This window comes from Nycticebus coucang, chromosome 14 (genome assembly GCF_027406575.1).
Source record: "Nycticebus coucang isolate mNycCou1 chromosome 14, mNycCou1.pri, whole genome shotgun sequence".
Lineage (NCBI taxonomy): Eukaryota > Metazoa > Chordata > Mammalia > Primates > Lorisidae > Nycticebus > Nycticebus coucang.
The window spans coordinates 33,460,048-33,476,617 of record NC_069793.1 but is presented as its reverse complement, the minus strand read 5'-3'; the positions used below and the strand labels follow the sequence as shown (position 1 = coordinate 33,476,617).

Below are 16,570 nucleotides of genomic sequence, written 5' to 3'. Positions count from 1 at the left end.
GTATGTATGGCCTTCTTCATTAATAAAGATCTATAAAGATGGATCCAAGATGGTACACATCTGTAAGGGATGGTATTCTGCAGAGCAAACCACAGAAAAATGGTCCAAAGGACAGGACTGAATGAAGGCCTCATTAGTTAAATGAAAATCAACTGCACTCATTATGCATTGATTAACAATTAATACCTATAACTACAGAGATACTACCCTGTTTCCCCAAAAATAAGACATCCTCCAAAAATAAGACCTATTTACAGGAAAGATAAGACGTCCCCTGAAAATAAGACCTAGCGCATCTTTGGGAGCACACCTTAAAATAAGACACTGTCTTAGGGGAAACAGGGTAAAATATAAGCTACTTTAAATTGTTACAAATATATTTCTAATCATTTCAAATGCTTAAAGTTTACCGCTACTCACTGCATTGAACACTATTACTGTTACGTAGCTTCTGCACCAAATTTATTCCAAGTGTAAGCAGGAACCAAGTAACAGCAGTGCTTGTGTCCTCATGACAGGCTTAGCCTCATCTACCTAAAGCAAGAAACTGGGGAACCACGATGTATTGTGAGCTAAGACAAGATCTGCTTTAGAGGACCTAGAAATATTTCATTCTACATCTGGTCACATTCTCTTCTTCTTTTTTTTTTTTAATTAAATCATAGCTGTGTACATTAATGCAATCATGAGGTACGATGTGCTGGTTTTATATACAATTTGAAATACTTTCATCAAACTGGTTAACATAGCCTTCATGGCATTTTCTTAGTTATTGTGTTGAGACATTTATATTCTACACTTAGTAAATTTAACATGTACCCTTGTAAAATGCACCATAGATGTGGTCCTACCAATTACCCTCCCTCCACTCATCCTGCCCCCTCCCCTACACTCTCCACCCTCTCCTATTTCCCCTTCTTCTTGGGCTATAGTTGGGTTATAGCTTTCTTATGAAAGGTATAAATTGGTTTCATAGCAGGACTGAGTATATTGGATACTTTTCTTCCATTCTTGAGATACTTTGCTAAGAAGAATATGTTCCAGCTCCATCCATGTAAACATGAAAGAGGTAAAGTCTCCATCTTTTTTTAAGGCTGCATAATATTCTATGGTGTACAGATGCCACAATTATTAATCCACTCATGGGTCAATGGGCACTTGGGTTTCTTTCATGACTTAGCAATCATGAATTGGGCTGCAATAAACATTCGGGAGCAAATATCTTTCTTATAAAGTGATTTTTGGTCCTCTGGATATATACGTAATAGAGGAAGTGAAGGATTGAATGGCAGGTCTATTTTTAGATCCCTAAGCAATCTCCAAACAGCTTTCCAAAAGGAATGTATTAGTTTGCATTCCCACCAGCAGTGCAGAATCGTTCCCTTTTCTCCACATCCATGCCAACATCTATGGTTTTGGGATTTTGTGATGTGGGCTACTCTTACTGGGGTTAGAAGATACCTCAAAGTGGTTTTGATTTGCATTTCTCTGATGATTAAGGATGTTGAGCATTTTTTCATGTGTCTGTAGGCCATGTGAAGTCCCTTGCCCACCCTGAGATGGGATCACTTGTTCTTTTCTTGCTAATACGTTTGACTTCTCTGTGGATTCTGGTTATTAAACCTTTGTGGAAGACATAACCTGAAAATATCTTCTCCCATTCTGAGGGCTGTCTGCTTGCGTTACTTACTGTGTTCTTGGCTGTGCAGAAGTTTTTAGTTTGATCAGATCCCAGTAATGTATTTTTGGTGTTGCTTCAATTGCCTGGGGGGGTCTTCCTCATAAAATATTCTCCCAGGCCGATTTCTTCAAGCATTTTCCCTGCACTTTCTTCTAGTATTTTTATAGTTTCTTGTTTAAATCTTTAATCCAGTGAAAGTCTATCTTAGTTAATAGTGAAAGGTGTGGGTCCAGTTTCAGTCTTCCATAGGTCACCAGCCAGTTCACCCAGCACCATTTGTTAAATAGGGAATCTTTTCCCCACTGTGGTTACATCTTTTCTTAGCTCTTCTTCTTTTGCAGCATTTCCTGATTTTAACCTAAGATTAACATAAGATCTATTTCTGAAAGTGTTTTCCTCTATATTGATATATCTGAATATTATGTAGATATACATATATAAAATACATGTTAACATAATTCACTGATACCTCACTCTCTAAATTCAATTTTTAAGATCCTAAACTTAAATATATGTACATTACACTATAGAATAATCTTTCTTTTTTTTTTTTTTAGAATAATCTTTCTTATTCCTGTATTCAAATAAGAAAATGTATTTATGTTACCTCAAATATAGATTAAAAACTACAAATAATTTAATATTCATAGTGAATTGTATAATGGATATGAATACAAGTTTAATATTCATAGAAGACTTAACATTGTAGACAGGATTTACACTACAAAGATTTTTTTTAAAAACCATATAGTCTTTCAAATTAATATATCTGACTGCCTTTCTCTAATGCTCCTGCTTCACCTGCAGCACATCAGACAAGGTAGTAATTTATGATAATCATATGAAAATATACAATTAATATTCATCACCTCTCATTCCTCATCACTTTAGATGATCAGTAATGCAGAGTGAAAATGCTGTCAGATTTCTAATTGCTTTGTAATGGGCTTGAAACAGGGAAATCATTAAAGGCAAACAATCTGTCATTTGTCTGTTACTTTAACTATCTATCACACCAAAAAAACTCATTAAAGAAATTGCTAATGAGCTACAAAGGACTAGACTCAGAATGCTTCTACAATAGATTAAAAAGTAATATTATGAATTGCTTAAAATATTTTTAAAATATGATATTTTTGTGGAAATTCATCAGCAAATATCTATTCTTCAGTATATTTTTTAAGATGTGTGGTTTCATTATTTTGGCATTTAATCCATCATTTCAGAAATCCCTTAGCATATAAGACATTTTTCATCAGTCTCTAAATAACTAAACTGAAAGGCTGCAAGAAGAAACTAAAATGCTAAATGTGTTTATTACTAGTAAACTGATGTAAGTAATAAGAATAGTATTGTAGTAATCCTGATGCTAAGTGAAGAATACATTTTAAAATGTGATTTTCTACCTTTATATCTCTTATGGATTTGAACTGTTGAAGTTGTAATGCTTTATTCATCTTAAATATTCCTATCATCATACAAAAATTGTATTCAACTATTGAGATTTAGCATAATAATGTTAAACTTGCTGTAATAACATTAGCTATTTTGAGATTTTTGGAGATACTAACCAACAATAAAATATCTCATAATACTATTTCTAGTAATTTTAAGAGGGAAAGCAAATCATTTCTTTAAGTGACCACATCAAACGTTTTATGTCTTTATCGATTCTATCTTTCTATAAGAGGTCCCTATTTTTTTTTATTTGTGATAATCTCTTCTATTCATGTGGGGATATAGACATGTTCCTGCATTTACCATGTTTTACCTCTTGTTTTTATTGTCTGGGATTCATTGAGGGTACAAAAATTATGTTATACTTATTGTATTTGTTAGGTAAAGTCCTTCTATATGAGATTCTTAGTATTTAAAAATCTATAATAATGAGACTAATCTTATTTTTTTAAATAAGATTTGCAAGGAGACAAACTAAAACCAGAAATTTTTTGATAGTTATATAGCACAGCTACATTTTATTTTTAAAACAATATATAAGTAACAAGGATAACAATTACTACCAATTATGCTTTTCATTTTGCTAATGATAAATTAAGCATGAATTTACTTAAAAGATGAGTCTTATGAATAAAGTTATAATTCTTCTAAATATGTTCACCTATTCATATTCACTAGAATTCACACAAATTTAAAAACCTGAATGCAATAGCATGTTTACCCAGGTGCCATGGCTAATGTACACTAGTGATTTTTAAGCTACACTCAAAAGGTTCCGACACTCAGAAATATCTCCATTATACTAATTGACTTAAACAGACTTCTTATCAACTGTTTAACACATTTTAACCCATAAATTAACACCTTTTGATCATTCAGATTAACCTTTCTTCTGTGAGTCAATTACATGACAAAAATAAACTTTTTTCCAAAAAAAATTTTAGGAATATAAAACAAAAATAGAAAGGGAGAATGCTTTTAAAAAACATGACAGATAGTCCCCAGCTTACCATGGTTTGATTTAGGATTTTTCAACTTTACGTGGTGTGAAAGTGATATGCATGCAGTAGAAGCCATACTTTAAAATTTGAATTTTGATCTTTCTCTGGGCTAGGGATATGTAGTAAGATACTCCTGATGCTGGGGAATAAAGTGAGCTGCAGCTCCTAGTCAGCCACTCCATCATGAGGCTAAACAGCCAACGCTCAGTACACTGTGCTACCAGATGATTTTGACCAATGGTTGGCTAAAGTGTTCTGAGCACATTTAAGGCAGTCTAGCCTAAGTTATGATGCTTGGTAGGTTAGGTGTATTAATGCATTTTTTACTCAGTTATGTTTTTGGCTTACAATGGATTTATCAAGAGGTAAAACATGGTAAATGCAGGAACATGTCTATATCCCCACATGAATAGAAGAGATTATCACAAATTTCATAGTAACTGGAACATGCACAGAAAACCCAAAGTGTTCATCAGAGCCAAGAGAAAGGGGTAAAGAATTGAATGGGAAAAATAACAAGTTGGTATTTACTATGATTCTTTTTTTTTGCAGCTTTTGGCCGGGCCCAGGTTTGAACCTACTACCTCCGGTATATTGGACCGGTGCCCTACTCCTTTGAGCCACCCTATTATGATTCTTAAAAAGAAACAGAACATGGATTAGATACAGTATCTTTAATAGGTTCTTACAATCAAAACATCAGATGTAAAGAAGATAGAAAATCAGGGACAAAAATCTGAGATAAGATAAAGACTTTTAAGAGGTCTGAGACACGTTTGAAAGAACTGACGCAATTGAAGTTAAATAAGAAAAACAAAGCAACAGGTGTGGTGCCTCCAAAAAAGTATTTACCTCTTGGTCTCTCTCCTGCTTAGTGCATTGCTTTGCACAAATTCAATGAATGTTCACTGATGATGACCACTGTTGAAATGACCAAGGAAAGAACAGACTAAGGTAGGACAACCAATAAAGGGAAAAATGAAAACCATTTCTAAAAGATGAGGTAGGATTATTCATTAGAGCTGATTCTCTAATACTGTTAAAAGCTTTGTGCTAATCTGCAAAAAAAGAAAAAAAAGTTTCTCTAATTTCAGCCATTCACCTCCACCTTTCTTCAAAGCCCTATTTAAAACTTAACACTTCTAGATTAGTTTTGTCTTGATTCAAGGATTTCAATCACCCAAGTAATCTATTCTATGTGCCACGGCATCTGGTATTTCCACTGAAATAGCACTTCCTACAGTTATGGCAGTTGCTTGTTTCCATGTCTATCTACCCAGAAAATCTAAGCTTTTTGCGGGGGTGGGGGGAGGTGTTCATTGAGGGTACAAAGAATTAGGTCACACGGATTGCATCTGTTGAGATAAACTAAGATTTTATGAAGGCTTGTGACAGTGAAATGGGAGCTGTAGGTTGGGTGTGGTGGCTCAGGCTTGTAATCCTAGCACTCTGGGAGGCCGAGGCCGGTGGATTGCTTGAGCACAGGAGTTGGAGACCAGCCTGAGCAAGAGTGAGACACTGTTTCTAAAAATAGAAAAACTAACTGGGGCATGGTTGCACACACCTGTAGTTCTATAGGCTGAGGCAAGAGGATTGCTCAAGCCTAAGACTTAGAGACTGCTGTGAGCTACACAGTACTCTATTCAGGGCAACAGAATGAGACTCTGTGTCAAAAAAAAAAAAAAGGAAGAAGAAGAGGAAGAAGAAAGAAGAAGAAGGAAGAGAAAGAGGAAGAAGCAGCAGCAGCAGCAGCTGTAGCTTATACTTCAGATTGTACAGCATCTAGAACAGTGGTTCTCAACTTATGGGTCATGATCCCTTTTTAACAATGAAAATACATTGCCGCATTAGGAAGGTTGAGAACCACTGATCTATAAGATGCTTGATAAGGACTTATGTACTATTATCAGCTGAGGAGGGCAATCTGAAAGAATGAATCAACAAGTACTTCCCAATTCATTCAGTGTTTAGTAAATATTTATTTATTTTCTAGAATATATGAGAAATAGTCCTAAATACTTGTATCAGGTGAAAAATCTCAAGTCTTTCAAATTGATATGAAATTACAACTCCCAGGGGCATGGGAAGTGGCAAAGTTTCTTTTTCCCTTAAAAGTCTCTTTCAAGAACTTTTGATATTCTCTCCATACATAGGTAGATAGATAAGTAAGTAGGTAGGTAGGTAGAAAATAAATAGAAATATCTCTATCTCCCAGGAGTTTGAGGTTTTAATGAGCTATGATGACACAACTGCACTCTAACTGGGGTGAGAGAGTTAAGATTCTATCTCAAAGAAAAAAAAAAAAAGAGAGAGAGAGAATATCTGGAAAAAAAATTTTTTTTTAGTATAAAAAGACAAACAGTGTAAAGATAATGGATCTGTTTCAATAAGCCAGTGGCAATTAAAAAACACCAAGATTGTAGTAAAGAAGTGGGTCTTCTATGTTGTTTAGATGATATTTAAAAGACAGACCCACCAATGTATAAACTTTATTGGGTCCTGATTCAAGCAAACCAACCATAAAAAGACATTTTTGAAACAACGGAGGGAATGTAAATAAAATCCAGGTATTAGATGACATCCATGAATTACTGACAATTTTAGCTGAATAATGGCATTGTAGAGATAAAGAAAAGGTGGAATGTTTTAGGGATGCAAACTAAAGTATTACAGAGATGAAATGATAAAATATTTGGGATTTTCTGCAGGGAAAAGTATATTTCTTACTTTCCAAACCATATAAATAAATAAAAGTAATAAAAGAGATGACACACTAACCCAGGGAAATAGTAAATCAAAATAAGGTGCTTCTGGTATAAAAACCGTAGTACATGGTACCTGAGCATAGCTATACAAGGAAAGACAAGCAGTGCAAAGGAGGGAGTTTTGAGAGCCAGGGCAGTTCAAGGGGGCATCATCCAACAGTATTGTATGGGAAGGTATTCCTAACAACATTTAATTCTGTTGTTCAGGGGTCCTCAAACTTTTTAAATAGGGGACCAGTTCACTGTCCCTCAGACCATTGGAGGGCCGGACTATAGTTTAAAAAAACAAAACACTATGAACAAATTCCTATGCACACTGCACATATCTTATTTTGAAGTAAAAAAAAACAAAATGGGAACAAATACAATCACACTGCCTCATGTGGCCTGCGGGCTGCAGTTTGAGGACCCCTGCACGGTGTTTCTATAGGACCACACAGAAGGTGTGATGGAACCAGGACTAAAATCAGATCCTCTGATTATTAGTATAATGCCCTTTATGTCTGCCCTTAAACATGATAAAATCCTGTGGAAGACCTAATCAATACTTTCATTTTAAGAGTTTTTAACTTTTCTGTATCACTCACTCTTTATAGTTCATATCATCATTAAATAATTGACCATATTAGAACATTTTGTTTATTCTGTTTGAGTGCTTCTCACACTGAGATTTAATAGAAGAAATATTTAAAAAGTAGGAAAGCAAATCTAAGCAGTAACAACAAAAACCACTTTGGCCAGGTGTGGTGGCTCACACCTGTAATCCTAACACTCTGGGAGGCTGAGGCAGGTGCACTGCCAGAGCTCAGGAGTTCTAGACCAGCCTCAGCAAGAGCAAGACCCCATCTCTTAAAAAAAAAAAAAAATAGCCAGCTAGGGAGGCTGAGGCAAGAGAAATCACTTGAGCCCAAAAGTGAAGTTGCTGTAAGCTATGATGCCACGGCACTCTACCAAGGGCGTAAAAGTGAGACTCTGGCTCAAAGAAAAATAAGATAAATAAATAAAAATAGAAAAACTAGCTGGGTGTTGTGGCGGGTGCCTGTAGCCCTAGCTACTCAGGAGGCTGAGAGGCAAGAAGGTCGCTGAAGCCCAAGAGTTTGAGGTTGCATAGCACTCTGCCCTGAAGAGAGTGAGACTCTGTCTCCAAAACAAAACAACAAAACCACTTTAACATATTCACCTGAAATTTGTGTCTTGCTGTCAAAAACATAAGATACAAAGGGTATCTTATGGGTACAAGGGTACAAAGCATGGAAGAGAAGGCAATGTAAAGTAAGCAGCACAGAGAAGAGGTAATAAAAGGGAACAAAGGAACCGAAGAGAGAAAAATCACCACCAACAACAAAAAACCCTACCAATGCCCAATTGGAGTACCTCCTAGCTGCTTTAAAGGAGATCAGTTCATTCTATTCCTGCAAGCTTGAAAAATAGCACCCCTGCCCTGGGAATATGTAGACTTGCTAAGAGCCCTAGTTCTGCTGCTACCCAATTAGCTCTTTGGCCTTGAATCTTGATTTGTTTCCTCAAACACCAAGGGAGAATACTAGCACCTGCCTTACTGGTCTCCTCGGGTAGATGCGAAAGCGACGCGAGTTAGAAAATGTGAAAAGATTTTGGCAAATTTTTTATCTTTTAATTCTGTTACTAATGTTTTAAATAATAATAAAGTTGAACATCTTTTGCAGAAAAAAATATTAAACTACAAAACAAAAACCTCTCACAAAACCCAGCCCTAGGTAGCATAGGTAGGTTTTATTCTTTAATTTTCGAGTGAGAACATTCTAATGGAATTGTAGGGAAGAGAATAAAATTAGACCTCCTTATCCTTTTCATATCCTTCCCTGTTCTCTCCAATAGTTGAAGCACCAACAGAAAGGGTTGGGAGTAGCTGAGGAGAGGGTAAGCGGAGGAAGCGCTGATGAAAGCGGGAAAGCTTGGGATGGGGTGGCGTGCTCGCTGAGAAGCAGGAGAGAAGCGATAGTTTAAGGTATGGGACAAAGAAGAGAGATAGAGCGAAGCAAACGATGCCTTTTTCCACAAGAGGGTTCGGGCGGGCACTTACTGCTAGTAAACGCCATCCAAGCGGAGACTAGTTACCATAGCGACCGCGTCGCCGCCGGCGCAGCGGCACTTCCGATGTGTGCCGCCGCCACTGCGTTCCGACGAGGAACGCGCACCCGTCGGAGCAGTGATTTCCGGCGGAAGAAGAAATCCTTTCCTCGTCTGGCCGACCTCGGGACAGGACTGGCCCTGCTAGATGTGTAAAGTTTGGTAAGTCTGGTAACATAAAGACCGGAGGGGGTACCCAGCAAGGTCGGGTAGAGCCAACTGTGAAGAGGGGATTCCCAAGTCCCAGTCTTGAGGCGTGCCCGCTGTCTCGTTAGGAAGAAGTCCTAACACGCAGTCGTTGGAAGAAGTTGCCTGGTTTCTGGGGCTCCTGGTGGTTTATCTTTTGTAGCATGGAGGACTGCGTTATCCTCCAGCGTAGAGTTTCGGAGAATCTTTGCGAGGTTTGAGCGCCTCTCCAATAACAAGGGAACTCTTGTTCTCTACTGGCCTGCCCTGGTGTTTTTTCGCATATTATCCTTTCCAGGTAATCTGGTAGAAAAGAAGTAAACTGCAAAAATTTTGAAGGAATGCCCCCAAATGCATTTTAATTCCTTGGTGGTCTGTTTAATTATTTTTATTCGTTCATTTTGTGACTATTTATTAAGCTTCTCCGGTGTGTTAGTGCTTACATGTGTACTGGTTTTACCACAAGGCTAGCAGAACTATGTATTCTTAGAGGTTCATTCACCACCTGGGTCCATTATCAAATTCCTTTTTTTATGCTGTTGCGTATTCATTAATTTACAATATAAGCATATATCGTGAAATATCCAACAGGTTTTCCATGCCTTGTCTGTATACTTACACATGGAAATCTTGGGGTGTTTAAAATGAAATGTATGCTTCCTCAGATTTGCGTTATAATAATGATTAGCACAACTAAATACTAAAGAATTTAGAAAGGCAGGTACATGCAACTGTAATGAATTGTCATTAATGTTTCTATTCAGCTCATCTGAGAAGGCCCACTTGTTCAGTGGATGATGGCAGTTGAGCAGACATCAAAAAAGGATTGGTACAGCATTCTGGGGGCAGACCCATCGGCAAGTGTGTCAGAGCTAAAACAGAAGTATCAAAAACTCATATTAATGGTAAGTCTTTTCTGTCAGATTTTAAATCATGAGGGCAAAATATTAGTTTTTAATGTGACCAGAAATTTAGATTTCCAAAAAATAAATGATAAAGTGGTACTAATTTGATTTAATCGACACTTTCAATAGTCTTGCAGAAAAACTTTGAGTTGGGACAGCATGAAGTTAGGAGCAGCAAATCTGAGTCAGGCTGATTGAGTTAGAATCGTGGTTCTACCCTTATTTGTGAGAGCTCAGGCAAATTACTTTCCCCTGTGTATGCCTCCGGGGGATAAATGAAATAAATCCAAGTTAAATGCTTGGAAGTATTGTTACATAATGAACTGCATCCAGTAGCCACTCTGTTAAGCTTTCGAAATGTGGCTAGTGTGAATTGAGATACGTTGTAAATATAAACTATACTTTGGATTTTTGAGACCTAGGTATGGGACTTCTAAAAAAAGTTTCTAAAATTTTTTCATGTTGATTACACTGAAATATTTTTGGATATACTGGCTATTTTGGATATCATACACATAATGTGTCTTCATGTATTTGCAAATATTACCCAAATTAGTTTATCTTTCTGAACTGTCATATTCATTTTTTTTTAATTGCTGCTGTGATATTTCTTAAAGTCAGTAACTCTGTAATGGTGTGTAATTAACTCAGCTTACAAAAAAAGTAAAGTATTTATACAGCATTTGTTGTTACTCTGTTTTATACTAAGTATATTAATAATATTTTCCCCAAATAGTGTTCATTGTGAGAGACATTAGCTAGTTCGCCATTAGGAATGTGCTAATATTCCTGCCTTACGTAATAAGTTGGACTAATGATCTTAAGGTATCTTTTGTCTCAGAATTTTTAAGGTTTTTTTTTAGTGAAATCAACTACATTTTATTGAAAATTTCCTAATATTAAATCAACCTTGTACCTCAGTTAATTGTGAGTTGAGGCTGGGGAAGTAGACTGGGTCTCTGGTCATCTTGCAGGTCCTTCTAGGCCTTTTTTGGCCTTTAACTAGTTAATGAGAAACCACCTGTGCTTACATGGTAGCATCTGACAAACACCAAAGTGCCAGTGGGGAGCCTGTGGCCTCAAGGCCACATGTTACCCTAGTGTGGCCCTTCCTTTGAATCCACCCTTCACAGAACAAATCCTTTTAATAAAGGTTCCATATCCTGGGATCAGAGAGTCAGTTGCTCTACCTCATTGCCCACATTTGATGCTTTTGGTTAGTGGCTTTCATTTCAGCTGCTGAAGTTTCTCAGGGTAATTCTTTGTTATGTGGGTTGTTCTTTGTTTATACAATATGTAGCGTCATCCCTATATGCCAGTTACAAACAGAAATAATTCATATCCTTGGTTCCTTCCTTATAATGTGCTTTCTTTCCTCTGGCTGCTTTCATGATTTTCACTTTATTTTTTGTTCTAGTAGTTTCACTTTTTTTTTTATTAACATTAAATCATAGCTGTGTACATTAATACGATCATGAGGCACCACACACTGGTTTTATAAACAGTTTGACACATTTTCATCACACTGGTTAACATAGCCTTTCTGGCATTTTCTTAGTTACTGTTTAAGACAATTATATTCTACATTTACTAAGTTTCACATGTACCCTTGTAAGCTGCACCCCACCAATCACCCTCCCTCCGCTCATCCTCCCCCCTCCCTCTCCCCCTTCCCCATATTTTTAGGTTATAACTGGATTATAGCTTTCATGTGAAAGCCATAAATTAGTTTCATAGTAGGGCTGAGTACATTGGAAACTTTCTCTTCCATTCTTGAGATACTTTACTAAGAAGAATGTGTTCCAGCTCTATCCATGTAAACATGAAAGAGGTAAAGTCTCCATCTTTCTTTAAGACTACATAATATTCCATGAGTAGTTTCACTTTGATGTGTATTTATCCTACCTGTGGTCAACTGGGCTGTGGGATCTGTTGGCTGATGTCTTTCTTTCATTGGATATTTGGTATATTTGCAGCCATTATGGCTTCACATTTTTTTTCTTCTCCATTCTTCCTCTCTTCTCCTTTTGGAATTCTAATTATATAGACAATGCCAAAAAAATGTATACACATTTTAAGAAAGGAAAAAACTGCTTTATATTGGTAATGCTTAAGTCACATTTGATGTCTGCAATTACAGGGGTGCACAGTGTGACTTGCATTCATCTTTTGTTATCATTTTGAGTAATACAATTTCTCAGGTAGACTGAATTGTTTACCATTTATTGAGCAATTTTACATCTCAAATTTTGGTGTTTCTCACTCTTGTTCTCTTGTATTTGTTCTTACACATTTATGCCTTTTGCCTTTTTAAAAAATACATTATTTCTTTGCTGTTCTTATCATGGAATTTGGGGAGGAATAAAAGTGTATTAATTTGCCATTTAGTAGAATCCTCGAAATGTAGTACCTCCATACTAGACCACCTCCCCACATGGACTGCCTCCCTAAGTTGACCTAATTTTCATAGACTGAACCTGCTCCACATGTATGTATTAGTACGGTAGGCCTGGTTCCTTATATTGACTGCCTTTTATGTTGACCAGTTTGTTACAGTCCTTTGGGTGGTTAACTATAGAGGTTCTATTTTTATTTCCCTTTACAGCAGTGGTTCTCAACCTTCCTAATGCTGTGGCCCTTTAATACAGTTCCTGTGGGTTGCAACCCACACACAGGTTGAGAACCGCTGCTGTAGGGGCTAGAAACCCTTCCTTGGCCATAGGCATATACATTTGCATTTGCTGCTATCTCTGGTCCACTTTTCCCCATCCTCCAGCTCACCTGATTTATTCTCACTGTTTCAATACTATCTTACTTGAAACCCTTGCCTCCCTAGCTCCTTGCCATGTCCCTCTTCCTTGTGGTGATCCTCCTGTAGTTGTAGTGCATAGTGATATTTCTCTATAGCTGTTAGAGAAGGAGAATGAAGGTACCTGGAGTATGATAATGCTGCAGCCCTTTAATACAATTGACAACCGTTGTTTTAGAAGGTGAGAGAGATAGGAATCTGTTGGATTGTATGGGAAGTAGCCAAGGAAAAATATTGGGATTGAAGTTACAGGAGAATGAATAATTGAAAAGAGGCAGAAGGTGGGATCTCAAGCATAGGTAGAAGGATTAGCTTTTAGGTAAGAGAAGTGAGGGACCTGTCTTCATTGTTACAGGAGGGAAGAAAGAAAGGATCTGTGTGATAGCTGATTTGTTTTATGGTTTGGTGGCTTCTTTTTTTTTCTCTGTGGAGTAGAAGGCAAAATTATCTCTTGAGAGAAGGGTGAGAGGGGCGGCGCCTGTGGCTCAAAGGAGTAGGGCACTGGCCCCATATGCCGGAGGTAGTGGGTTCAAACCCAGCCCTGGCCAAAAAAAAAAAAAACTGCAAAAAAAAAAAAAAAAGAAGGGTGAGAGAGGAAATGAAGCAGTAAATTACAGGAGAGAGGATTTCAACTAGCATTGTTCTGGGATGGCTCCTTCTAGATAGCTGTGTACACTGAGGCAGCGAGAAGTCCAGCCAACAACTGTGCAGCAGGTAACAGTAGCTAGAGGGAGGGAGGCACCAGAACAGTCAGTCTAATAGTATCGTGGTCTCCTTTAATCTGGGTGGCTGTTATCAGTGGTCCCTTTGTTACTACAGCTTAGCACAATAATATATATTCATTACTATGGCCATGAGTTCAATTATGTTCAGTGTACTCTGTTTAAGAAAGCAAGAAAGTATGTATATAATTAGTAACATATTTCAGGCTTTGCCGTTTATAAGTGCTTTCACATTTTACTTGGTTTCATCCTCCCTAAGGTAAGTAATATTATCCCTGTGTTTATAATTGAGAAAACTAAGGCTTAGTTACAGTTAAATGGTTTTTTAGAAACACAATTAATGGGGGTTAAAATCTAGACTTGATCGAATATCCTCTGACTTCACACTCTTCTATTATATCGCACTTCTCATAATTACCATCCAAAATTACTGTTGTTTAAAGGCATAATTTTCATTTTTCTGTATTTCTGTGAAACACCTCATTTATGTACAGTTAATGAAGTATTACAGGAGGTCAGATATAATTACTACTCTCTTTTAATTGTGAAAGATCTGGATTTTATATAGTTTACAGAATGAAATTTATTTTCCTTATTCTTTTTGTATGACTAGTTTAGAGCAGAGGTTCTCACCCTGTGGGTTGCAACCAACAGGAACTGTTGCCGCATTGGGAAGGTTGAGAACCACTGGTTTAGAGTTTCTAATAGATTTAAGAAGGAGAAAATTATAAGGGAAAATCATATTCATTATGTTTATAGCCTTTTTTTTTTTAATAAAACAGGCTTCTAAAGTTCTTGTTTTTCAATTAGAATTACCATTTTTTTTTAGTCTGTTTTTCAACAATGTCACAAAACAGAATAAAATTACATTTGACTAATGGCATTCTGTATCTAATTTTGTAGAAAGGCACATTTATTACGTGTACTTTTTCGAGTTCAGAAGACTTTGCATTTAACACCTCCTACATAATTAGTTGTTGGGATAAAATATTGCTAAATCGTAGGCTGCTAAATTTACAATACATGTTGATTTAGTAAATACTGTTTCCTTATTGCAGTTTTTGTAAATGTAGTGCTTATTCAAGATTCTGGAAAAAATCATAATGGCTAATTGAGATATTTTAGAATGCTTTAAAGATACATATAAATGTAAAGTACAGAATTAGCTTTAAAGAGACATTTATTTTACATACCATTAAGTAGTCTATTGCCTAATAATTTACTGTATAAAATTAAAAATAATTGAGTCAGCATTTTCCAGAACTGTTGTTTTTACTTATTGGTAAAATTGCATTGTTCTTTTTTCTCTTTATGAATCAGTTTTTAAAATGTTTTTTAAGCTTGGTGCCCATAGCTCAGTGGTTAGGGTGCTGGCCACATACACCGGGGTTGGTGGGTTCGAACCTGGTCTGGGTCTGCTAAACAACAATGACAATTACAACAAAAAAAATAGCCAGGCATTGTGTTAGGTGCCTGTAGTCCCAGCTACTTGAGAGGCTGAGGCAAGAGAATCACTTAAGCCCAAGAGTTTGAGGTTGCTGTGAGCTGTGACGCCATTGCACTCTACCAAGGATGACGTAGTGAGACTGTCTTAAAATAAATAAATAAATGTTTTTTAGTTTTTCATTAAAAACAATCTGAATAATCATCTGCTTCGAATTACTCTAGGGTCCAGAATGATTAGTTATATTATTCCCATAATTTTTGTAGTTATGCATGTGAAAACTGTTTACTGAAGATAAATTTAAACTTTCCCCTCCAAAATGCTTTGTCACATCAAAAATTGGTGGTCTTTTCTCATTGATGCTGATAATATTACAGGATACCTTTTAATTAATTGTAAAAGAATTAGTGTGTTGTAAAATTATATGCTGCTGTTACAGTATGTTCCATAATCTTAAAAAAAAAATCATGTAATTTGAGTTAGTGTGTAAAATGCTCTTACTATTATTAATGTTGGAAGGGTATAAAATGCTGATTAATACTTGTATTCTTAGGGTCTCTCTTGATTATAAGTGGTTATATATAGATTAGCAGTAAGCTAGTTACATAATACATTTTAATGTCTTGAAAGAGAAAATAAAAAGGGTACCTGTACTATAGTTGAAGGAAAATTACCACATTGGGAAAGAAGGGAGCAAAGAACAATTCTTTAAGCAGATCTTTTGACTACATTTCAAAGCCGAGTGTTCTTGATTACAGGAAAGGTTCTTAGGCATTAAAAGAAATCTGTGAAAAAATCTGGGAGTGTTGTAAGTAAAAATCAGAAGAGTATAATTTGTAGTGTCCCTTATAATTTTTTGTTAATGTAATTATTTAGCTATCATTTAGATCAGTGATTCTCAACCTTCCTAATGCCATGACCCTTTAATGTAGTTCCTCATGTTGTGGTGACCCCCAACCATAAAATTATTTTCCTTGCTACTTCATGACTAATTTTGCTACTATTATGAATGGTAATGTAAATATTTGATATGCAGGATGTATTTAGGCAACCCCTGTGAAAGGGTTGTTCAACCCCCAAAGGAGTTGCAACCCACAGGTTGAGAATTGCTGGTTTATATATATATGATGCCAGATATATAATGATACATTACGTAGGTATCTCATGGAAACTATTACAAACTGCTCTTGTTTATGATAAAAGTGGTAGAAATAAAACATTCTGCCTTAACATTTAAGTAATAATTTTAGCTAATAAAAAGCCTTATTTATCATATACTCTTATAATCATTTCATGTATATTTGCTCATTTAACCCTGTAAGGTACAATGTCATTATTATTCTTAATATATAGATGAGGAAACTGGGGCTTAGAGATTATGTAAAACATGATCAGTAGCAAGAAATTATGACACACTCTACATATATTTTCAAAACTAGCAGTCAAGTAGTCACCTCTCCATTGCTTTTTTTCCTACTATTTCTACTGCA

General features: G+C 36.2%; 2 protein-coding genes across 4 annotated transcripts in view; one reads left to right on the top strand and one right to left on the bottom strand.

Annotated features, from left to right (window-relative positions):
- DCDC1 (doublecortin domain containing 1) overlaps positions 1-9,011 on the bottom strand; it is a 520,443-nt gene extending 511,432 nt beyond the window's left edge. Inside the window, 1 exon segment of the mRNA XM_053562883.1 lies at positions 8,964-9,011. The gene's annotated coding sequence lies outside the window, so the exon portion shown is untranslated.
- A 94-nt stretch (positions 9,012-9,105) lies between these two features.
- Positions 9,106-16,570, top strand: part of DNAJC24 (DnaJ heat shock protein family (Hsp40) member C24) — a 44,784-nt gene continuing 37,319 nt past the window's right edge. For 2 of the 3 annotated variants that reach the window (XR_008374364.1, XM_053562880.1), the window contains exons 1-2: positions 9,106-9,176; positions 9,965-10,105. Coding sequence is in view for 1 of the 3 variants with exons in the window: in XM_053562880.1 (XP_053418855.1) it covers positions 9,995-10,105 (111 nt within the window). In the remaining 2 variants the exon portion in view is untranslated. Of the gene's footprint in view, positions 9,177-9,964; positions 10,106-16,570 lie in introns of those variants that run through there. The other variant, XM_053562881.1, reaches the window with a different exon arrangement.